Genomic DNA, 23,553 nt, shown 5'->3' on the forward strand with positions numbered 1-23,553 from the left:
CTCACTTTGTCCTTTATTTATTCATCTATATGTTTTCTAGATGGACTGGTCGCCAACCAATTGCAGGGTACATGCAGTACGGTCAAAAGTTTGGTAACGCCTTCAAATTGAAATGGTCTCAAACACATTTAAAAGATCAAGAAATTCAATGTATTCAATCTTGATAGTGCCCAGCTGCGATCTGAAAGTCATTCCAGGTCATAAAGCATCCCACATCATAAAGTCGACTCAGAAAATACCAAGATGAGCAAAGCTGTTATGTGGGCATAAGGTGCTCACTTTGAAGAATCAAAATTATAAATAAGGTTGTTTTTTTAAATAATGGTGTCAATATTTCTTCATAATATTGATTGATGACTTCAGTATTAACCTACAATTCAGGAAATATTTAAATCAAGAAAAAAATGAATTGTTTGATTCCAAACTTAAGACTGGAATTACGGACTGGTCACCAGGGCACATAAAGTGGGAGACAACTTCATAAGAATAAAGATGAGTAAAGATCCAGTTTACCTGCTTTAAACACACAAAAAAAAAATCCATTTCATATTTTTATAGTGTAGGAGTCACGAACCTTTTTGAAGCTGTGAGTTACTTCTTGGGAACTGATACTGTACATGCGAAGGACTACCAGTTTGACAAACACTTATGAAATGAGAAATTTGTTCTAATTAATTTATTAATATTGGTATTATTAGGCACTGACCTATTTGTCCGGCTGATATCACCTCTTTTAAAATAGTCAAAAATCAGTAAAAGAAAAAAAGGCCAATTATTTTTGTTCAATTATTCGTATTTATTCTTGTGGACATTGAATCCATATAATGATGTTCTAACATCCTTCCTAAAATTGGTGTAAAATTTACAAATTTGCGGTAATTTTCTAGTTTTTGCTTAACTTAAGACTCTAAATTAAGCAAAAACTGTAATATTACAAGTTTACACAACTTGGAGAGTTAACAAGAGTTTTGTAATGTCTGGTGTGAATAGCTCTCGAGATTATGCCACAGCATCTTAATTTGAAGGGTTCACTTACTTTTTCCACCAAGTCAGTGTTTACATGTTCATTCCCATAAAAAAAATTAAAACATATGTGGTATTATTTTGATCAGATTCTGTTAGTTTACAATCGTGAATTTGTGATTTTTAGTTGATCATACCACATTTTATGACCAATATATGCAGAAGTTTAAGACATTCCAAAGTATTCATTCACATCTTTTCTTTCCAAATAATGAACTGGTCCCCAATTAATGTCTAGGAACATAGACAAACAAGCATTCCAGCTCACATTCACACATTTGGTCCTACTTTAAACCACAACATAAATGAAGATAAGCGCTTCCAGAACATGCATGGTCCGCCTTCATGAGGTCATGTCATATTTTTCCTCCCACGTTTCTTCTAGTGACAGGTTTTTCTCCATGAAAATAATATCTTCATTTTTATTATTTTTGTATAATCATAGAATCGTAAGATTTGCTCAAATGCATCCTAAATTAATAATAATAATAATAATAATAATAAATAAACACCGAAGAACCACACCCGGAACTAAACGGTTTACTACCGGAGGTGATGAATAAGGAAGTCATTCGAAGAGAAGCGAAGGAAATCACTGTTGTTTTTGCTCTGTATGACGTTTGTCGGATCTTGTACATTTTTGGAAATTGTTTGACATCGTAGAAGTTCTCGGGGCGCGGTGATTTTGACGCGGTGCCGAGTCGCCATGTTGTGGGGTCGTTTGTGTTGTTTTGACGCAAAGCCTGCTGGGAAATATGTTTAAACCCGCACAACGTTGATTGAACGACGTCAAAATTAGTACAAACTGCACTGCACTGCACATGAAGGTACGTCATAGACAAAGGCAATACAATAATCGTGTACTCTCTTGCAGTGTAAATAGACAATACTGTGGGAAATGTAAGTGTTTTTGTATACTGTAATGAACTCTTGTGTGTCTCTCGATAATATCGTAGGAAAATTAAGTGTTTTTGTATACTGTAATGAACTATTGTGTGTGTCTGTGCGCGTGTAGTCCATGCTGCTCATATTATATATTTCACATATTCGTCCTGATTTCTGTAACGCTACCACTTTCCCACATCGCTTTGATCTTGTGTGCGCGCGCGCATGTGTGTGTGTGAGAGAGAGAGGGCGTCTGAGCGCGCGCGTTTGTGGTGTGTGTTTGTACTTGTAACGGTACTGCATCACACGGCACCTGGCAAACTAGGTAGACCTGTTTCTTTCAAGTCTGGCAGAAGTGTTAGCAGAGTCGTTTCGCAGCGCGTGCAGATTGACATCCTTCTGCCTAACATCCAAGAATGACACGATGAGTGAGGTGTTTCCTTCAGCCATGTATCAGCGAGTTTTATTGAACAGGTGGAGAGAAGAGAGAGAATAAAAAAGGCGTATCCCTTTTTATAGGGCCGAACTCGTCACTCACCATGAACCAAAGTAGAGTCATATTGCCCTCTACTGGCTCAGTCGTAAAAGGCAATCATATAATCTTAATTATATAATAATATATAATCTTAAGTATAGAAAAGTATATTCTATAATCAATTTTGCAACACTATTAATGGCTTTGACTATGCCCATGTCCATTTTAATAGTAACTTTTCATACAATTTCAACGAACTGTCAACCATTATTGTAAAGAAAAAAAAACGTGTTTGTGTTTCAGTACTTTTGATTTGAGATCAGCCACAGAGCAGCTTTGACGTCTTCATTATACTTCTCGCATTGCACCATTTAATTGTGAACTTTTGCCATAATAAGAACATTAAACATCATCATTCATGTGAGTTTATGTCACTCGTAGTTCATCAAGGGTCAGGGTTCGGGCCGCACATGCCTGGTCTGCGCTTCTGCAGAATGCTTGGTGGGGATGATCTACGTTGATCTATTATTATCTATTCTTTATGTTGCGTATGACATAATCTCCATGGTCAACCAGAGATGATGTGTACGAGCGAAAAATGAATCTAAATTGATTAAAAATAACATTCACACTTGATTTAAAATGAAAGGCCTTTGGGAATTTTGAGTATAAAATCAGTTTAATTACGGTACAGTATATTGATTCAACCAATCAATGACTTATAAAAGCGATGTGTTGATGTGCGCTTGTGTTGATGTCGCTAGATCACGAGTCAGACACACCGATACATCGATTAAATGGATGTAAGGTTACACGCTTATTGTGTAGTAACATGTTGTGTACAGGATCTGTAGTATCTGTATTATTTTATGCTAATAAGATGTTTTTTGTGTGTGTGTGTGTGTGTGTGTGTGTGCGCGCGTGCATGTGTGTGTGTGCCTGTGTGTGTGCATAGTCATGTCATTGTGCGAGCAGAGAGAGAGGATCCAGCAGCAAGTGGAACTTTTAGAAAGACGTTTGTGTGTCAGCAACAGTGAACTACAACAAGTGAGCAGCGATGACACAGGTTATCTTTTCACTTTTGACACTTTTGATTGGCTTTGTGTGTTTCTTCCCATTGGAGATGAGCTAAATGACAAACAGGAAGTGTGTATGTCTGACTTCATGTGATGTTAACGGCTTGTCTCTCGATTAGATGACGAATCCAGTGTGGACACGGACCAGGAGGCGGAACAGGTAAGACGCACAAGTGTACACGCACACATACATGCATACATGCACCCCAATTTTTGCACATGGTGAAACTTATCATCAACATCATCTATGGTTTTCATGTTGGTTACACCGTTCCTGAAAACTCACCAAATTTTACACAAGAATAGACAAGGCCATCCTTGGCTAGACTAGCTGATCCAGCTGTGTACAGACGCATGTTGCTGCACAGTCATTGTTGAAATCTAAGTTTCCCATTATGTGTTAGCATTAGTTAAGCTAGCACACTCTAGCCTATGCTATATGTTTGCTTTAATTACACAAGATGTAATTGTCTTTGTTTTATATTTTGCTTAAGAGGAAACTTCAACTCGGAGGGGGCAATAAAAAGCCTGAAAGTCTTTTTTTTGCCCATTGTTTGTCAATTCAATATGTCAAACTTCTGCTTGTTGTAATATGAATTGAGTCCACAGCCACCACCGTGCACGGCTCGTATCTCATGTCTGCGCTTGCAAGCTAAAGCAAAAAAAATAAAAAATAAAAATTTAAATTACCAAATAGCGGCTTGTATCTTGAAGAACTCATAAGTTGGGTCATTTGCAACATTGAACTGCATAAACGAATCAGTCAGAAAACTCCAACGGAGCAGAAACATGAGCTTGTTTTCAGAATGAGTACAGAATACGGTTGCAAAGATTAGTCAACGTGTCAAGACTCTGATCAAAAGTGACGACAATTAATTGAACAATTGACATTGTTATTTTTGTTTTTTTAAGCTTTGGTTTTCTCTCAAATCGCCGCTGCAGTGAATATCTTCATATAAGTCCTAAAATACAAGCTACTCTGATTAAAAAGTAGATGGCGTGTGTGCATTCGTGTGCGTCCATTCAGTCAACTGCAGGTTTGCTGGCTGAGAGGCAAAAGATCGAGAAGGAGATCCAGAATCTAGAGAACGTTCTGGGACCACACAGCTCCACCATTGCGTCAGGTACCCACTGCTTCCATGTCCTGTCAGGTGAGCTTGCGCAACTCACTGTCGTCACCGTGTGTGTTTTTTAGATGATGATGACAGCAGCAGCAGTGAAAGTGAGGTCGGTGGACCGTGAAACGTTTTTTAACATGTGACTACTCAACAACATGCTAACTCGGTAACACCTGTGTGTATGTGTGTTGACATCAGCTGGGTCTGTCCATCAACGTGGACTCGTGTCTTCAGATGAACTTTGTGTACCAGCAGATCCTTGAAGAGAAGCTCAAGCAGCTGGAAACTCTGTTGTCACACAACCAGCGACAACAGGTCACTAAGTCACAAACAGACACGCACACTCGGACACATCCACACCCGCATGTAATCACACACGTGATAGATAGAGAGAGAGAAATGCACACGAACACAGCCGTCGAGATACAAGTCCGGGTGTGTGCGTGTGTAGAAGGAGGTACTGTCTCAGCTGTCTGGGCCATTCGGAGAAGCATCCAAAGAAGAGCCCGCCTCCTCGTCGTACCCCAAGCAGGGCCCCTTATTCCTGGGTCACTTCTTGAAGCCGTACTTCAAAGACAAAGTCACCGGCCTGGTGAGGTCTTCACCTCATCATCACTTGACCTTTCAGTCATGTGACCTTTCCACTGATCACAACGCCGCTCTGTCCGGCCAAAGGGTCCTCCTGCCAATTCGGACACAAAAGAGAGAATGATGAAGATGAAGGGTTGCCTCAGCAGCAGCAAGATGAAAGTCAAACGATGTGAGGACACCGGTCCACCATCAACGCACACTTTTTGCATCTTCTGGATCGTCCTTTGTTTGTGTGTTCAGGGGAGAGTTGGCAGAAGACGTTGCTGATTGACTCCGTGTCCAGAGACAGTTTGAAGAGACTCATCCAGCCCAAGCTGTCCAGGTTCACCTTCTCTCTTCCTCTCTTTCTCCTTCTTCTCCTTTTCATTCCAGTGTTTCAACCTCATCTTTTTCTTCTCGATGTTTGTCAGAGTGGACTACTTGAGTCAGAAGTTATCCTCATCGGGCAAATCAGAAGATGAAAAGCGGCAGCTCAAAGTCCACATCGAAAGTCTGGAGAAAAACATTGAATCCATCAAGTACGACTTCGCATATGTGTTTGCAGTGGGGCCTCGGTTTTTGGGATGAATCTATTCAAGAAAGTCAAGTAAAACCGAATCATACCCAAGCATTATTTCTCATAGGAAATGATGTATTGATCCCTTGCAGACACAAAAACAATATTAACAAAAATAAATATTAGCGGCCGATTTGTGTTTTTTGTATGAAAAATGACCAATTTTGGCAAAGGAAGTGGTCCAAAACCCAATCATATGAAAACTGAGGTTCTTCTGTCCTTGTTTATATGAGGAATGTCATTACTTATTAGCATCCTGTTTGAGTGTTCTTCTGCGGGGAGCTTCATACACTGGTGTGCTGTGATTGGCCAGAGTGAAAAAGGACGAGGAGCTATTTGGGGATCAGTACGAGGACCATGACTGGCACAAGATCGCCAAGATCGATGTTCGTGAGCCCCCATCAAAGATCGTCTATGAGTGCTCATCCTCTGGACTTATTAACATGTGGCTAACACCGTCTGGGTCAGTTTGAAGGCCTTCGCGAGGCGGACGATCTTCGTCTCTTCTGGCAGAACTTCCTGCATCCCGCCGTCAACAAGAACCGCTGGAGCACCGACGAGGTTCAACGGCTCAAGGAGGTCAGCAGCAGACACAAGGAGACCAACTGGGACCTCATCGCTCGGGAGTTGGGGGTAGGGTGCCCCGAAAACAGCAGATGGATCATGGTGAGGTCGTGTGCTAACGCACTTTTGTTGTTTTATCAGACGGGCCGCACTGCCTTCATGTGCCTGCAGACATTCCAGAGGTTCATCTCATCCTCTCTAAAGCGTGGTACCTGGACCCCCGCCGAGGACCAGAAGCTCTCACAGTTGGTTGACAAGATGCGGATCGGGAACTTCATACCGTACACGCAGAGTAAGAACACCCGTGGTGCCATGCAGCATAGACCCGCCCCTGACCACACCTCTTCTTGTTTCCCTTACTCAGTCAGTTACTTCATGGAGGGTCGAGACACGCCTCAGCTGATATACAGATGGACTTCAGTTCTGGACCCCCAGCTGAAGAAAGGATCCTGGTCCAAAGAGGAGGATCAGGTACGCTGAAGAGTGAGATCAACTGGTTCTGAAGTCTATAACTAGTCCACTTGTCTTAATCATATGCCCCCTCACTTGCTCCTCTCCGTAGCTGCTGCTTAAAGCAGTTGCACGCCATGGCGAGAAGATGTGGTGGAAAATCCGCTTGGAGGTTCCAGGACGCACGGACGGTGCCTGCAGGGACCGGTGAGGAGGAACAGGATCGGGATAGACAAGACTGACGCGACCCAATGGACTGACCAGACCAATTTCACTGACTATATTGAAGTGACTGATGTGATTGACAGGACAAACGGGACTGATGGGACTGATGCTGCGTTTGTCATATGTCTTACAGATATTTGGACTGTCTGAAGGAAGGACTCAAGAAAGGACCTTTTGACGACCATGAGCACCAACTCCTCGTCCAGCTACTAGACAAACATGGCGCTGGTCGGTGTCCCATCACTCTCACCTTGATTAGCATATTAGCCAGTGCCGCTAACATGTAGACATTTTGTGTGTGCTGATGAGTGTTTGCCACGTGGTTGGTCGGTCGGCAGGTCGCTGGGCAAAGATCGCGGCGGAAATTCCAAACCGTAATGACGCTCAATGTCTTCGAGAGTGGAAAAAAATGATGCGACAAGCAAAAAAGCCTACAAAGGTACATGACAGATGTTGGCATTCAGTGTTAGCATAACACACAATGGATCTGTCTTTTTATATTATTGTATGTGGGCATGTGTGTTTTTTTTTTCTAAAACAGATTAAAACAAGACCAAAGATCTCCCAAGACAGCAAAACCATTAAGACGGTGAAAACCAAGATGAGCTCAGGCATCAGGAAGCGTCTGCAGAAAGTCAGAGAAGAAGAGGAGGAGGAGGAGGAAAGCAGCCAGGAAGACAAGGATGAGGACCAGATTACGTATATGGACACTGATGACGAGAAGCAAGAAGATGAAGAAGAGTCAGTGGAGGGGAAGAGTGATGAAGAGGATCAGGAGAGTATGGAGGAGAAAGAGTATTATCTGGTCCCACCCACGCACGAATGGATCCCACAGGAAGAAAGTCAAGAGTTCAGTTTCCCGACAGACCGGCTGGTGACGCTGGATCCGGCGCCTAACTGCCACCTGTCAGGACCAGGGTCTGTCCGGTCCACAGTAGTGGCCAGATTTGGCCGGTCGGTTGTGGTGGGACCACCGCCACGGGAGCTGAGCTGGGAGGAGCGCCACGCGAATGGCGCCATGCTGATGGTGTCACAGAAGGAGCTGCATTCACACCTGTGTCATCAGGCTAACAAGTACAACAACCTCCAACATCGCCCGAAGAAGGGCCACGTGACCGACACGGAGATGAATTACATGCTACAGGCAGCTGTGTTACCCTGGGTGGGTAATGTGCTCATGCCCAGCCTAACCGCACCCACGCTGGCTGATGCCCTCGGGCACAAGACGGCGTTGAGCTCCACCCCCGTCTTCAGGCTCCTCCTCCACGCCATGATGGTGGACTTTTCAGGCTGCAAGGACGTCATCCTCAGGCGGAGTCAAAAGAAGCGAACGTCACCCCTGCGGAGGCTTCGCTGTCCGCCCCGGCGGGACAGCCCTCTGCCACCCCCTCGGTCGCCACCAAAGAAACCTGTCCGGATGCCTCGCCAGGTGTCCACGCAGAAGCGCCAGTGCAAGCCCCAGGGCTTCAAGAACCCAAAGACTGTGGCGGCCATGTTGCACTCCACCCGAGCCCGCACCTCAGACACGCAGCCGGTGAGGGCATTGCAACAGGTTCACCTCCTCCCACAATCCGCCCCTTTAGTCTGCCTCCTGACTATGCCCCCTTCGTTGACCGTGCCACCTCGTGCTCCACCTCCAGTCAAGCTCCCATCACAGGTTAACTTTTTTTCTCTTCAATATACATTGATTGACATCTTTTGACTAACGTGGTGATTAACATGCTCCTGTGTCCCTCCAGACATCACAACGCCTTCCAACCCTCCTCCCCCGCACACCTGGTCCCATCTGCCTGCTGACCGCGCCATCTCTTCCTGTGTGCTTTGTGTCCCCGCCCCTGCCTGTGGGCCCCACCCACCTGCCCCCTCTAGCTCCACCCCCTCCTCGTTCATCGGTGACACCCGCCTTGGGCCCATCCACCTCCACGGTCACTAATGACCATGCCTACACCCTTCCCATCCCCAAGCCATCCCTCACGGGGAAGAAGCGTGTGCGGGATGATGATCCCGGCGGCGAAACGCTCGGCACTGGAGGGAAACGAGTCAGAAAGTTGAGTCACAAAGCCCTCCAATTGCAGGTCAGATTTTCACTTATTTCCAGCTCTTTTTTTCCCCTCTCACAGATCTTGCAGACATCTTGTAAACAACACACACACACACACACTTAAATTTCAACACTACACTAAGAGACAAGGGCGCTATTGCATCTGTGATTGATGTGTTTGTCAGCAGGCGTCAGCCACTGAAAGGAAGAGACGAAGTTGGCGTAAATCCAAACCCAAAGAGGGTGGAGCCAAACTGGTGACTCCGCCTCCCAGCATACACATGCTGTCTTTGTTTGCTCATCCCAATGGGAGTGTCCAGCTCCCGCAATCTCCCAATTTTGTGTTAAATGCGGCCATCAGACCCCTTCCCTCCGCCAGTGGTCCCTCCCCCATGCCTTTGGAGAGGGCTGGTCTGAACATTGACCCCTCTCTTGTTTTCCCGGGGTCACCGGCAGTGGTCAGTGACTGGTTGAGCGGCTCGGGAGGCGTGGCCGTACCCCACCTTGGCATTTCTCTTCCCTACTTGCCACCGTGCAGCAGCAGCCTCAGCGCACTTGCTGCAATCTTTGCCAACAGAACTCAGCTTGCTGGCACCGCCGCTCAACTTCTCAAGTGCTATACCCAGACGCAGGCCATGCCCCCTGACGCCACCTCTGAACAAACAGGTGCGTGCGCACACACGCTTCCGTGCGCCCGCGCGCACAGTGATACTGATTGTGATTTCCCTGATTTTGGTGTAGAAAGTTCGCTGCGTGCTTTGGTGAAGGATCATTTGGGCTCAAATCCGGCATACCTGCTCTTGAAGGCTCGATTCCTGTCCGTTTTTGCCCTCCCTGCCCTTCTGGCCACCGTACGGCCTGGTGCCCCGGCGACATCTTCACCCACTTCACCCTGTGATGACAAGAAAGTGAAGACGAAAGGAAAGACACAACAGAGCAACATTCTTGTAAGTGGGAACACATTTTCAAACACGAAAGTGACACGCTTCTTGTGTATTTGTATGTGTGTGTGTGTATGAGATTGCAACCTGCATATCGTCGGCCACAGAGCATAAATGTTTTAATTTTTTTGTATTATAACAAATACTTCAACTAGATGGGTGAACAAGTATGTGAAAAGAAAAAGACCCAATAAAAAATACCAAAGTATGTTCTAATTTTTTTTTCTTGTGTGCCAAAAAGATTGAAAAATGACTTCGGCAAGTATGCTATGTGGCGACGATATGTTTGTGTGTGTATGAGATTGCATACTGTGAGTGCATGTGCGTGTCTGTGTGTGCGTGTTTGTGTGTGACTGTAACCTGTGTATGTGTGACTGCAACAGGGGTATGATTGTAACCTGTGTGTGTGTGTGTGTGTGTGTGTGTGTGTGTGTGTGTGTGTGTGTGTGTGTGTGTGTGTGTGTGTGTGTGTGTGTGTGTGTGTGTGTGTGTGTGTGTGAGACAGGGAAAGATTGCATGGGATGGCTCAGGAGCTCCAGCCAATCACTTCTCAGGAATCAGTGCCGTTGGCCCCACCCTGCCACACCCCAGAGACACTGTCAGCAACAAGCTTTGAATACCTTTTTGAATTTAATTGAGTGTTTGTTTACATGCGCGCTAGAACACATAACAAAGGTTAGTTACGCACATTTGAGTCTTTTTGCAATTTGTTCATTGGAGTTGATTTGTTTATTCATAACTTTTTTTTTAAACAAAGTTAGATATCAGCTTAAAGCAGTCTTTCCATCATCTGATTGGCTCTATCAGATTGGATATTTTGTTAATTTTTGTGATCGGCATCCGATCAATGACATAATTCATCTGATCCGCAAATTGAGACATTACAGCAAGTGTTTTGTGTCCCACATATTGGTTTATCTGTGCCGGGCTGCCACAAATATATTGTGGCTGCCACTGATAAATGTATAATTGTAATAATGTTTAAACAAACAGTTTTAATGGCCTGTGATTTTAAAAACAGGTTTCCATCATTTTGCTTACATATAAGGCAATCACATATTTATTTGGGTTCAGAGTCATTACGGCCCTCTGAATGAAACCAAAACTAGTTTGACCCCCTGTCTTATATTTTGCTCCTTGTGCTAATCAATACTGAAGCTGCTCTTCTTTTTGGTACAGTATTACAACTAAAGTGCCTAAATGACTGAAGTGTCAAAAGTCTCGATGTTTGAGTACATCCTCCCCACCGCCCACGCACATTTTAGAATGTGTCTTTCTGTTGCACTGTCCGCAATGTTACAGTTTATAAGTTATGTAAATGACTAAAAATCAAGTTCTGCTCCCTTTTAAAGAGTAAAGATTTCATCTTCAAATTGCATTTTTGTTGATACTCCATAAACAGTGCACAAGTATCTGCATTAAATAAGGTTTGCGCCAACTTGTGATTGATTTTTTTAACTTGCTGATCAATCATTGTGATCAGTCCCCAAAATCCTGATCGTGTAAAATGTAAAGGAGAAAAATACTTTTTTAAAATTGTGTCATGTGATGTGTGGGCGGAGTTAGGTTGCCGGCGGTGTGCCACCAACACACAAACCAACACGAACCTAACATTTGTGCTATTTGCAGACACAGTAACTCTGAAATAGGTTGAGGTTAGGAAAACGATGAGCTCGCACCACACTGCTGCATTTTTTTTTTTTTACCCTTTGGAGAAAGAAGAAGAAAGAAAGTGGAAAAGTGTCTCTTTGTTACTTCAGTATTGCTGGAGCTCTCCTGGAATGGCTACTTTCCTTCAGACCTTTTAGTTCATCCAGGTGGTCTGCAGATTTGATGAGAGGAGCAGCTGTTGTGGATATGCATGTGGTGGGGGGGGGGGTGACACACAAACGCGAAGACAAAGAAGGGGACACAAGCTACAACAAAAGTTTCACTTTTCTTCTTTGTTGGTTTTGTATTGTTCTCTTTGCATTATTTGTCTTTTTTAAAACATCACAGTCAAATACCGTGCACAAGAACCGAAAACACACTTCCGGTTGAGCTTTTCATCTAAAGGAACAAACAGGAAGTGTCTGAGTTAATTACGGTGTCGTTTGACACACGTGCATTTGGAAGCAGCGCGAGCGGCTCAGCTGTTTTCAACTAAAGAAAAACAAAAACTTTACTGTTTTTTCTTCTGACATTTTGCGTCTCAACGGCCCCAGAGAGCACTTTTTGTACGGCAGTGTTCGCGCAGCATCACGGTTATGTTTCTACCGGTTGTGATTTTGCTCCTGGTTCTCTGTCCGAACCCGCGTCCGTGCCGGTCTCTTGACAACCAGCCGTCAGGGCCGACGCCCACCGCCGCGGCGGCCCCTCCGGCGGGCTGCGGCCCGTGCCAAGCCGACCTGTGCCCGGCGACGCGCGGCTGCCGCGCTGGCGTGGTCAAGGACCGCTGCGGCTGCTGCTTGGAATGCGCCAATCTGGAGGGGCAAGCCTGCGACCCGGGACGCACCAACGTCCGCTTTGGACTCTGCGGGGCCGGACTTCGATGCCAAGCGGACCCACGACCCGCTGGATGGGGACGGGGCCACGAGGAGGAAGAAGAGGATGAGGATGAAGAGGAACAAGTGTGCGTTTGCGAGGAGCGCGAGGCGGTGTGCGGCAGTGACGGAGTGACATACGCAAACATGTGCCACTTCAAAGTAGTCGCATTCTCGGACCCCAAACTGCACACCAGGGGGAGGGGCCCCTGCAAGACTGGTATGTAGGACTGTGCACACCCACAAATACACATTGTCACACAGACTCCCTCAAAGGCAAACATACACACTCAGAACAACAAATTAACACACGTCTCACACACACACACAACCCTCACATTCTACAAACCCTTAACCTTCTCTCTCGCCTCAGTTCCGGTGATCAAAGTGGGCCCTAAAAGTCAAGTGAACGGGAGCGGTAGCCATCTTGTTTTCCTGTGCGAGGTATTCGCCTTCCCAATGGCGGCAGTAGAATGGCGCAAGGACGAAGGAGACGACCATGACGATGTCATCCTGCCCGGAGACGACCCACACATCTCTGTGCAGGTGACGTGTGTGCATGACCCCACAAAACTGAACTAAGCAAAACCAAACAGTCAAGCGCTAGCCAAGTGTATCATGAGAATCTGAAAAATGATGGAAACATGAGCCTAGGTTTGCATTAAGACCAGAAAAATGACTGAAAAGTTAGCTTAGTATAGCATAAAGCTTGGAAGAAATCTTAGTTTCGCGTTACATTTGGTATGAAAACGAGAAAACAAATTTGGGCTAGTCTCCCATCATTTGCGTCTCCAGAGTCGCGGCGGTCCTCTGCAGTTTGAGCTCTCCAGTTGGCTGCAGATTGAAGGGGCGCAGCCTCAGGACTCGGGAACCTATCACTGCATTGCCCGTAACAGCCTCGGCTCTTCCTCCGCCTCGGCTGCACTCGGGGTCCTGCCAGCAGGTGAGGTGTCTCTGATAAACAGTCGCATCATTCAGTTCTCTCTTCTGAATGCTCCCTTGATAACTCACACTTCTGATTGCTCACATGATTTCGCTCTCTTCCGAATGGAATGCCTGATTCAAAATACATTCTGGTTAGTCACGTGACTCATTTTTCTGAATGGTCATTTAATCAGCTGCTATAATAATTGGTTGCCTAAGGAAATGTGCTCTGATTCGTCATGTGACATGTTTTGTTTTGATTGGGCATGTATAATTAAATGCTCTCTTCTGTTTGGATATTTAAATAATTGCTCACCTCTGACTGGCCGTGCGATTAACTGAACATTTATGATTGGTCACTTGATTAGATGCTCACTTCTGATTGGGAGCATGACTCAATGCTCTCATCTGATTGTTTGCTCGATAAGCTGTTGCCATCTGATGCATCGCTTGATAAAACGCCCTCTTGGTGCCCTAATGACATGCTCTCCTGGGTGGATGCCAATTAGCTGCTCACTTCTTATTGGTTGCTCTATTCACCGCTCTCCTCTGATTGCACACTTGACTCCATGCTCACTTAATGCCCTTTTTCTGGTTGTCATTTCATTGATTCGATACTTTGAATCCTTATTAGATTCTCTTTTCTGAAAATGCTGTCTGATGGTCGCATGTTTTGATTTATTCAGATTGGTAGCTTGATTGACACGCCCTCTCTTGATTGGTCGGATGATAACACATTTTTTCGAATTGCACTTGATGACACACTTTCTTCGAAGTGGTCGCTTCATTCCTACGCTCACTTTTGATTTGGCACATGATTAAACATTTACCGCTTGACTCAATGCTTTCTTCTGATAGGTCGCCCAGTGTAAAGCTCTGTGATTGGTCGCACAATGACACATTCTCTCTTTGATCATGTGATTGTGCTTCAGAGGAGCTGTCATCCTACTTGGCCAATCACGTGTCCGTCATGAAACAGCTGAGCGACGCTCTGGACTACGACCATGACCTCTATTGATGATGATGACCTATCTTCCTCTGGATCACCATGCATTTTTTAAAAGCTCTTATAGTTTACATTGGGAAAGATATATTGTAGAAATACAAATATAGATGAGGTTAAATGGGATGCTGATCTGTATTCTGAACGACAACGTAATTGATCGCTTGTGAAGAGGCGAACAGCAACACAAAACATAACGAAACAAAATCTAAATAAAGCAATTGTTACAGACTGAAGTCATAACAGCAGCGTCCTGTTGCTTTAAACAGAAACAAGTAGTTCAGCTTGTGTACAACGTCCGGTTTGCATGTGTTTTAAGAGGTGTATGACAGGAAGTCTCCGCATAGACGTCAAGATGATAACGCAAGAGAAGAAGTGACATTGAAGACACAAGAACAGGAAGTTGAAGCCACAAACTTCAGCACAAAAAAAAACACGCAACACACACAAAAGACACACAAAACCTAGTTTAAGTGGATTAAGACGAGGACGAGTGCGACGTGTGAGGATGGATGAGGACGTAAAGAAAGAAGGAAACGTTTACTTGCAGCACCACAGGTTTGGAAAGGTAACACGTGCTAACTCAAAGCTATTGCTAACATGGAAACAACCAAAACACCCATCAAAGCGGAACCATGTTTTTGAACATTCAATCCATTATTCACAATCATTTACAGCAAAATGTTTACATCACGATAACCTTGAGGTTAGCGCTTCTCCTTCCTTGGTCTGAGATTCCAGGTTTGAATCCCAACTGTGGCTTTCGTGATTGGTAGTTTTCTTCCATTTCTTAGCATGTTAGCTTAATTGAAGACCAATCATTTGTTCACTGGTGTGATTGGGAACGGGAAGGTGTCTTTCTGTCTCCGTGTGCTCTGATGCTGATGGGTGACCAGTCACTTGCTCATTCAGTGCTAAGGCTGAGTACGAAATCTACTCCCAATTGTGATTTTTGAAGGGTGATGATTGAGTGTTTATAATTTGGATTTTGTCTCTCGTTCAAACACTCATCACTTAGTCAAAACGTTGAAACTGAAACTGGATTTTTATTTCCGGATCAAATCCTGTCTTCCTTTTGAATACGCAGTCTGGTTGCTGCTTTTTTTGGTCTTGGATTTGGGCATTGGTTCGTGCCTAATCTAGATGATGTCTGGCAAACACAACTACCATGTATGGAAGCTTTACTAATGTTCGGTCCCAATGGGTTGCATCTTGAGAAAACACGGTACAGTGTTTACATTCTTTAACTATCCTTTTGGCAGTCAAATTAAAATGCCACTTAAGAAAAATATCTTCTCTTTCCGACTGCTTTTAATGTCTATAGAACATGAACTGGATGGCCTTGAACTTCTTAAATCTAATGAAATGCAAGTCAAGTGTTTTGGTGTTGTGGTTGTATGACACTGCTGCCTTCCACGTTGACTTGGGGCCCCTTTGCACAGTTTGTGAAGGTAACAATCTCCAAACCGACAAACAAGCTTCGCTTTCAAGTTGGACAGTGATTTGAAATTGCATGGCTAATAGTGTGCGGTTGTTAAGTCCATCGTTTTTCAACTCTGGCAGATCAAGGCCTTTCTCACTCACCATGACTTTGAATTAAGTTATGCCTATCTTCTTGACTGCATATCTGCTTGCCTCTTAAATGGCTGTGGCTGCTGTTGTCTTCTTCTCTGATCAAAACAGTGTGTGCCCCTAGCGGATATTCCATGAATTGCACTTTATTAAAAATATTCATTCCGTGTCTTTTATGCATTTTTTCACTTTTAAATTATCCTGCGGGCCTGAACAAACATCCTTGTGGGCCGGTTCCGGCCCCCAGGCCGTATGTTTGACACCTCTGGTTTAGCTATTAACTAATATTGTTCATTACACTATAAGGAAAACCTTTGTGGTAATGCTGTTCACCTTTCACAGATCCGCTGTTTCACAGATTATTTTTTTCAACGTAGATTTAATTTTTTTTGCATCGTGTTCTGCATCCTGATCGGCTAAGGGACTGTAGACCAACGTCAACAGTCTCCGTGCCTCATCTCTGTACAGCAGGGGTGCCCAACTTTTTTTTGACCAAAGATCTACTTGACAAGCAATGAGCATCCCGCAGTCAACCCATTCACACACACACACACACGCACACACACACACGCAGGTACATATGCATGCCATGATGAGCAACACTCATAACGGACCCTAACATGAACGAAACGGAAAAATAAAGCAGATACAAGAATTTGTGAAAAATAAATCACTGCCTACCTTAACAAAGACTTGACACGTTTTTCCAGAGCCCATTGTAACCTTGTTTTTATCTCCGTCTAGATTTTAGTGTTGGATTTTGTTGAGCCCTTCTGTATGTAATCTCATTTTCTTTGAGCAGTTTCTTACAATTTGGTGACGGATGTCACTCATTTTTTTGCTCATTTGTTTTCCTGTGCATTTTCTGTTTTTAAGACATTCTTTAGGTTTCCTGTCTTGACACTTTGATGTCTTCCTTTGTATACCAATAGTCTTGCTTTTAACAACCTTGCCATGGGGTTTGTTATTGCTCCAGAATTTAGACATGGCTGACTGAACAAACATCTTTTGGAACATTGCTGATGATTTAGCTATTTTCTTTAAGAAGTTTGATAATCCTCTCATTTGTTTCAACTGATATCTCTCATGTTGGGGGCCATGATTCATGTTAGTACACTTGGTGCAACAGCTCTAAAAGGTGTGATCATTCCTGTTTAACTCACGAGCAGATCTAATGTGATGCAGGTGTTTGGTTTTGGCAATGTGAATTTACAAAGTGAGTCCACATTTTTTCCCCCTCAGAATTTAGTGATTCCATATTTTTTGCTCTGTTTGGTCTAAAGTCGCTGTTAGTGACTACCACATTTTGTTCACAGCAGTTACTACAGTGGACAGCTTATCATGTTGTCAGGACACAGGGTGCATGAAAGGGTTAAAAGTCAGAAAGTTGCCATTTTAAATTATTTTGTGTCATCTCTATGAGCTGTTTTTTTTCTACAAAATGAAACCACCGAATGCACATCCTCTGAGGCTGGTGATCTCTTAATTTTTTTTGCCAGGGGCTGTACTTGTTCAACAAACACTAAGGGTGCCAACAAAGTTAAGAATGAAGCTCTTCAGGAAACTTGAAAGACACACAAATTAATTTTGCGTCTGTCATCTGGAAACAATAAACAAAAACCCAGCAGCCAAACAAACATCATGGAAGCGAGAAAGCGATGCAATGCTGGAGAGTGCACTTGAGTTACTGTTTGCATCACAAAGAAGCGTGTGTGTGTGTGTTTGCGCAGAAATGGAAGAGCATGTGGTGCGTGCTGTTCCGGGAAAGTTCTTCTTCCATCTCCCGTCTGGAATTGTGGGAAATCAAAGACGGCGGCAGTGGTGAGAAGAAGCAAAGGAGCGGACGCAAACACACTAAGGTCTGTCCAACAAACAGTCTGTCTGTCTCGTAATCACAGTGAAGCGTCACTCATCATTCATAATGCAATCACAGTGTCCATTGTCCTGCCCTCAGGTGATCCGTCTGTCCGACCTGGTTCGTGTGAGTACCAACGTCCACGTGGAGGCGTGTCCGGCTGATTCTGCCCCCTTCTTACTGGAGACTGTCGACAAGGTTGTGGTGCTGGCGGCTCGCGCTGACCACGTCAACGAATGGGCCACAACGCTGTGCCAGCTCGCCTTTCCCGTACGCACACAACCATAATTTCACATTTGCCAGGATAAAGTTCCCGTTGAAATGAGGGCTGCCACGATTATTCAAATAATACACATTTTCACCTCGGAGTCACCTATAGTGCTGTGAAAAACTATTTGCTCTCTTTTAAGATTCATTTTTGCAATTTCCCTACCTTAAGACCATCAAGCAAAGATAAACCAAGTCAATATGAAATGCAATTGTTTACATTGATTTTATTCATGGCGGCACGGGGGTTGACGGATTAGTACCTCACAGTGCAGAGGTCCAGCGTTCGATTCCGGCCCCGGCCTTCCTGTGTGGCGTTTGCATGTTCTCCCCGTGCCTGCGTGGATTTTCTCCGGGTATTCCGATTTCCTCCCACATTCCAAAAACATGCACGGCAGGCTGATTGAACACGCTAAATTGTCCCTAGGTGTGAGTGTGAGCGTGGATGGTTGTTCGTCCCTGTGTGCCCTGCGATTGGCTGGCAATCGGTTCAGGGTGTCCCCCGCCTGCTGCCCGAAGACAGCTGGGATAGGCTCCAGCACGCCCGCGACCCTTGTGAGGATAAGCGGATCAGAAAATGGATGGATGGATGGATTGTATTCATTAAGGAGAAAAGACTATTCAAAACTACATGGTACTGTGTGAAAGAAGTATTTTCTCCCAAAAAACCTAATAACTCCTTGGCAGGCGTGTGTAAAGGGTAGGGCTGATGGGGAGGGGTTATGGTTACAGGAAGGCATCCACATCCGCACCACCCCACATAGCTGGAATTTTTATAGGGGCATGAATATTAAGAGGCATCCGCTTGGGATTGATCGGCATTCAGTTGTTTAGCTCAGCATGGCTCAGTGGTAGAGTGGTTGTCTCCAACCCAGAGGTTGGGAGTCCAATCCCCAGCCATTGCAATTTTGTTCAAGTGTCCTTGAGCAAGATACTGAACCCCAGTTGGCCCTGCTGCGTCCTCAGTAGGTCAATGAGCAAACAGTGTGAAGTTCTTTGAGGACTAAAGGTAGAAAAGCACTTTATAAATGACAGTCCATGAATTGGTGTAATTTGAGTCATATACTGTATATATTGTATGTATACACATTATTATTATTATTATTGGCATTAGTATTCTGATTGTGATTGTGATTGGCTGCGTGCAGGTGAGCTGGGAGGAGTCTAGCAAAAGCAGAGAACAACAACAAAAACAAGATAAAGGAAAAGACCAAGAAGGGATGGAGGACAACGCTTTGTACAGCTCCACCACTAACCCAGGTACTCCGTGCGTGCGTGACAGAGAGAGAGAGAGAGAGAGAGAGGGACAGCTACATTGAACCTCAAAGCATGCAACAGGAAATTAGTTCTCCAGACAGTAAAGCCAACTTTTGTTGTGGTTGAAGGCAAATGTGGAGTTGATTAAACAAATCTTCAAACAAGCATCACAGAGTTAACTACGTACACAGCGAAGAAACATTTCACAAACATAAGGAACATAACAAACATAGTTTGCGTACAGAAAAGACACAGACGTATACTCTAACTAACCTAAACATACACCATACATCCACGCACTGTACATTTAGGAGTACACGCATGATGTGTGGAAATGGTTGGAAAGCGGAGTGCAAACCCGGCAAACACCTCATCCAAAGATTCTGTGCCAGAAACTCAAAGAATGCGGCTGCGAGGCATATGTGCTGACCACGAGCTGCACCGTGTTGCTCGCACGGACGTCTAAAATGAAATAGACTCACAGTGGCCTTTTGCAGCTGACGCAAAGAGGGTAGCCATCTTCCTTTGCCACTCTTACTGACCGCTTCCGTTTGGTTTTCATTGAAAACACTGTTATCTTTGCATGTTTCACGCCAGTATCCCCGAATGGAGGAATGAGATACTCGCAAAGAGCGAATGTCACTTGGCCGCATCGACCACTCAGAGAATATTATCTCACTATCATGAAGCATGGTTTACTGATGTTAGTTTTACATTTCACAGCAACAGTCTCCTATTGGCGATGTGCAAATAGGAATAATTTGCTGATTTAAAAAAAAAAAGTTCCCGGATGGGCTTTGCCTTCATTTGAGTGTTTGTGGTTGGAACAACAGGATGCAGGTGAATATGTGAGTGCCACGAGAAGACGTGCACAATGGCAGCTTAATTTCCATCCAACTATCCATTTCTTTAGCCACTTATCTTCACGAGCGTCGCAAATGAAACGTTTACAGATACAAATTGTTTTTGTGAAAGGAGCGAAAGCATCACTGATGATGTTTTTCATTGATTTTGGAATGGCCCATTCTTTAATAAATTATGGGAAAGTGTTTACGCCTGTATTTCTGTGGAATCACACCTTTCCTTCTGCTTTGAACGTTTATTTCTTCGTTGTATATTCATTTGTGACAGGAAAAAAAGGTTTATTCCATTTTTTTTTAAATGACTGTTTTATGAAATGTAAATTTGAGGATGAAACTTGAGTATCTTCGTGTAGTCTGTCAACTATGTCGGTGTCCTGTTGCTTTAAATGTTGCTGCGGTACAGAACTGTGGGTAATATCATTTCATGAAGGGTGGTCAGGGGTCATCTATGCTAAAGGTGGCATAAAGGTTTCCACCAAGGCACCTTTCCAAAACATTTGTAGAATCAGAGTGCATCTATTTTTTTGTTAACTTTTCTTTTGATGGCGGCGTGGACACCCGCAGCGGCTCCTCTTGTTTCTTGTTTTATGTTGAGAAGGAAGAAATTTCATCTGTGCTGTCAAACAGCACATTTGACAATAAAGTTGTATCCAATCCAATCCAATCTAATCTATAGTCCCAGAACTTGCAGGTCGTCGTTTGCATAGGTAGGATAGGAAACGTCCCATGCAAAAATAAGAATTTGAAGCAGCCGCAGGTTTCTTTTTTTAGACATCTGTGGTTGCCAATAACTGTCTGAGGATTTACTCTGACTTGCTCATTTCCTGTGTGATGTTTTCAGACAGGAAGTCAACATCTAACTGAAAGTCATTGGCTCATTAACACGAAGTGTGTCTTTGTATGCGTGTGCGTGTGTGTGTGTGTGTGTGTGTGTGTGTGTTTAGGGCGTGACTTCCGGGTGCATGTGCGTCGTACTGCGTCATCTGAACGTTGCAGTTTAAAGGGAGATGGCGTTCTCAGAGCGAGCGTGGACGCACTCCACCTGCTGGACAGTCAAGGTGTTACACTGATGTCCTGGCCATACAGATTCCTTCGCCGCTTTGGGCGGGACAAGGTGTGCGCACACACATACACACACACACGCGCACAATAGAAACATCTCTGAAACACGCACGCACGCACACACACACACACAAAGGATGCATCAATAAATTGTGTGTGTGTGTTTCAGAGCTGTTTCTCCGTGGAGGCAGGTCGTCGTAGCGCATCTGGTGAAGGCAATTTTGAGTTTGACACCAAAGAAGGTCAGTCCCTGTTCCAAGCAGTTGAAGCAGCCATTAGCATTCAGCGTGCCCGTCAAACATCAGGAGGCATGCCCATGAGGCGGGACCGCTCCCGGAAGGCCAACCTGCCGCCCTTACCGCCCACGCCACATACTCATGACTGGCCATCCTCGGCTGCTCAGGTCAGTACGTGTGTCATAATCTGATGTCACAACATTATGACATCATCACGTGACATGATGATGTTGATGTTGAGATTTGCTGCTGATTGGTGTGTCAGGTGGCCTTGGCGCAGACACAGGTAGGGGTCAGCGGGTTGACGTTGGATGACAGCCGTGGGATGGTCTCTGTAAATTGCTGCCCCTACAGCCCCGATCAGCCGTCCATGGACCCCACGTACTCACAGGTGTCCTTTCCCGCACCATGCACGCCACCTTGCACGGCGCCGCCCAGTGAGCGGGAATACTCGGAGGTGATGCTGAACCCGACATGCCTTTGCGACGAGGGCCCAGAGGGCCACGCCACGGCGCCGCTCTACAGGAGAGCAGATCACATTTACGACGAGCCGCAAGTTAAAGGCTCGCGCCCCCCGCGAGCCCCACCCTCTGAATACGACATCCCCGAAGAGCTGAAAGGAGATGCCTGGAAGGTCATGGCCGCCCCAGCCGACCCTCGCAGCCACCTCTACTCCACCCCCAAACGGGGACGCGGGGATCATCATGCCATAGTACAGGAAATGCCGGAAGAAGCCCACAAGTTGTACAACAACGTAATGGCGGGATGTCACTGGGACAACAGTGATGACAAGATCTTCTGACCGCACCGTGAGGGGTCATTCACTGTACAGCAGCAACCTTGATTTACAAGTTGAGTCGCTCGTAGCGCAAATCATCTGCTGTTGAAATTATAGCAATACCATTAAGCTGTTTCATACCCCCCAAAAAAGTGTGTTTTAAAAAAAGAAAAATATTACTCTACACCACGGGTCTCAAAATCAACTTGTGTGGGGTCGTTGGAGATAAAGTCTGGGTGTGTCTTGGCAACATCGAGTAGTCCACAAAAAAGGCGTCAAGTATTCAATGTTCTCAGTCTTGATTCAGAACATTTCAGGGCATTACCGTTCTTCAGAATGGGAACAAGATTGCTAAGATCTCCCTGGTACGATGCATACTTCTCAACTTGTCGAGTTGAGTTATGACATTTGTGTTCTTGAGCACTGCAACTTTTTCCGTGCATTTGGGACATGTTGGGGTGCCCGTGTGCTCAACGTAAAAACAATCCATCTCTTGTTTTTCTTGAAATTGGCTGTTCTCGTCACCAACCTCTGTCTTCATGACAGCTTTTGAAAGACATGACCTGGACTGGCTGAAAGGATTTTTTTTTTAAACTTTCCCTTGTTGTCACTTCAGGATTTAACCACTAACAGATTATGATCTCATCCTTTATTTTAACAGCTAATGGGCTGCTTCTGCTCCTGCGCGTGTGTGTACCTTGGGAACCAAGGAACAAATAAATAAACACTATGCATCTCTCCAATGAAAAACAAGTGTGTCTCAATAAATACGGTGCGATACAATTTAAGGGTGTTTCATTCTAAAGCAGTCAGAGACGAAGAGCCAATTTTTTTACTGAGTTACTGCAAAGAGCCACATCATACCCTTTCTCGCGCATGCACGTGCACACACGCACACACACACTTTTTTGGCCAAAGATCGACTTTTGAAGCGAACGAACGACCCGATCGCGCACGTGCAAGCATACACACACACGCACACACATATATATATATATATATATAATGTATATATACTGTATATGTATACATATATATATATATACAGTATATATATAAATAAATGTGGCATTTCCATCAGAGATTTTATGTACACACACACACACACACACACACACAATTCGCCTGTCGATATTGCGCTCCATCCTAACCTCACTCGTGAACAAGACCCCAAGATAGTTAAACTCCAAACTTGGGACAGGACATCATCCTCGATTTGGAGAGAGATGCAATACTGAGAGCACCAAAACGGACCCTCTAGAAATTCTG

At 44.7% G+C, this 23,553-nt stretch overlaps 3 protein-coding genes across 4 annotated transcripts; all 3 read left to right on the forward strand.

Moving 5' to 3' along the window:
- Positions 1 to 1,579: 1,579 nt before the first annotated feature.
- snapc4 (small nuclear RNA activating complex, polypeptide 4) lies at positions 1,580 to 11,383 on the forward strand. Of its 2 annotated transcripts, XM_086123716.1 has the most exons (22): positions 1,580 to 1,850; positions 3,339 to 3,449; positions 3,579 to 3,619; positions 4,487 to 4,583; positions 4,655 to 4,686; positions 4,776 to 4,892; positions 5,029 to 5,169; positions 5,253 to 5,337; positions 5,409 to 5,490; positions 5,579 to 5,686; positions 6,038 to 6,110; positions 6,193 to 6,357; positions 6,430 to 6,580; positions 6,653 to 6,759; positions 6,851 to 6,945; positions 7,097 to 7,191; positions 7,302 to 7,402; positions 7,505 to 8,620; positions 8,703 to 9,038; positions 9,193 to 9,670; positions 9,746 to 9,951; positions 10,451 to 11,383. In XM_086123716.1, exons 2-22 carry the CDS (start codon positions 3,341 to 3,343, stop codon positions 10,559 to 10,561), a joined length of 3,846 nt encoding a protein of 1,281 aa, XP_085979842.1. In that variant the 5' UTR covers positions 1,580 to 1,850; positions 3,339 to 3,340; the 3' UTR covers positions 10,562 to 11,383. The 2 variants fall into 2 exon arrangements, with proteins under 2 accessions (XP_085979842.1, XP_085979843.1); XM_086123717.1 differs by lacking the exon at positions 1,580 to 1,850 and having other exon boundaries at positions 3,370 to 3,430.
- Positions 11,384 to 11,510: 127 nt separating this feature from the next.
- On the forward strand, positions 11,511 to 14,630 carry LOC147197879 (kazal-type serine protease inhibitor domain-containing protein 1-like). The gene is made up of 4 exons (XM_086123719.1): positions 11,511 to 12,687; positions 12,841 to 13,013; positions 13,263 to 13,410; positions 14,324 to 14,630. The coding sequence occupies exons 1-4, from the start codon at positions 12,192 to 12,194 to the stop codon at positions 14,407 to 14,409; spliced, it is 903 nt and encodes a 300-aa protein (XP_085979845.1). The 5' UTR covers positions 11,511 to 12,191; the 3' UTR covers positions 14,410 to 14,630.
- A 123-nt stretch (positions 14,631 to 14,753) lies between these two features.
- On the forward strand, positions 14,754 to 23,067 carry dok2 (docking protein 2). The gene is made up of 7 exons (XM_086123718.1): positions 14,754 to 14,962; positions 17,697 to 17,825; positions 17,921 to 18,091; positions 19,237 to 19,348; positions 21,153 to 21,322; positions 21,440 to 21,673; positions 21,772 to 23,067. The coding sequence occupies exons 1-7, from the start codon at positions 14,903 to 14,905 to the stop codon at positions 22,306 to 22,308; spliced, it is 1,413 nt and encodes a 470-aa protein (XP_085979844.1). The 5' UTR covers positions 14,754 to 14,902; the 3' UTR covers positions 22,309 to 23,067.
- The last annotated feature ends 486 nt before the right edge of the window (positions 23,068 to 23,553 follow it).

This window comes from Hippocampus guttulatus, chromosome 11 (assembly GCF_054856545.1).
Source record: "Hippocampus guttulatus isolate MCC_2025c chromosome 11, RoL_Hgut_1.0, whole genome shotgun sequence".
Lineage (NCBI taxonomy): Eukaryota > Metazoa > Chordata > Actinopteri > Syngnathiformes > Syngnathidae > Hippocampus > Hippocampus guttulatus.

Excerpts from the sequence above, each read along its gene's own strand:
- snapc4 (XM_086123716.1), top strand. The coding sequence starts at position 3,341 with ATGTCATTGTGCGAGCAGAGAGAGAGGATCCAGCAGCAAGTGGAACTT. Across the intron at positions 6,111-6,192 it reads ACAAGATCGCCAAGATCGAT|TTTGAAGGCCTTCGCGAGGC; the intron begins GTTCGTGAGCCC and ends CGTCTGGGTCAG. Across the intron at positions 6,358-6,429 it reads TCATCGCTCGGGAGTTGGGG|ACGGGCCGCACTGCCTTCAT; the intron begins GTAGGGTGCCCC and ends TTGTTTTATCAG.
- LOC147197879 (XM_086123719.1), top strand. The coding sequence starts at position 12,192 with ATGTTTCTACCGGTTGTGATTTTGCTCCTGGTTCTCTGTCCGAACCCG. Across the intron at positions 13,014-13,262 it reads ACCCACACATCTCTGTGCAG|AGTCGCGGCGGTCCTCTGCA; the intron begins GTGACGTGTGTG and ends TTGCGTCTCCAG. Across the intron at positions 13,411-14,323 it reads ACTCGGGGTCCTGCCAGCAG|AGGAGCTGTCATCCTACTTG; the intron begins GTGAGGTGTCTC and ends ATTGTGCTTCAG.
- dok2 (XM_086123718.1), top strand. The coding sequence starts at position 14,903 with ATGGATGAGGACGTAAAGAAAGAAGGAAACGTTTACTTGCAGCACCAC. Across the intron at positions 14,963-17,696 it reads AGCACCACAGGTTTGGAAAG|AAATGGAAGAGCATGTGGTG; the intron begins GTAACACGTGCT and ends GTGTTTGCGCAG. Across the intron at positions 17,826-17,920 it reads GCGGACGCAAACACACTAAG|GTGATCCGTCTGTCCGACCT; the intron begins GTCTGTCCAACA and ends TCCTGCCCTCAG.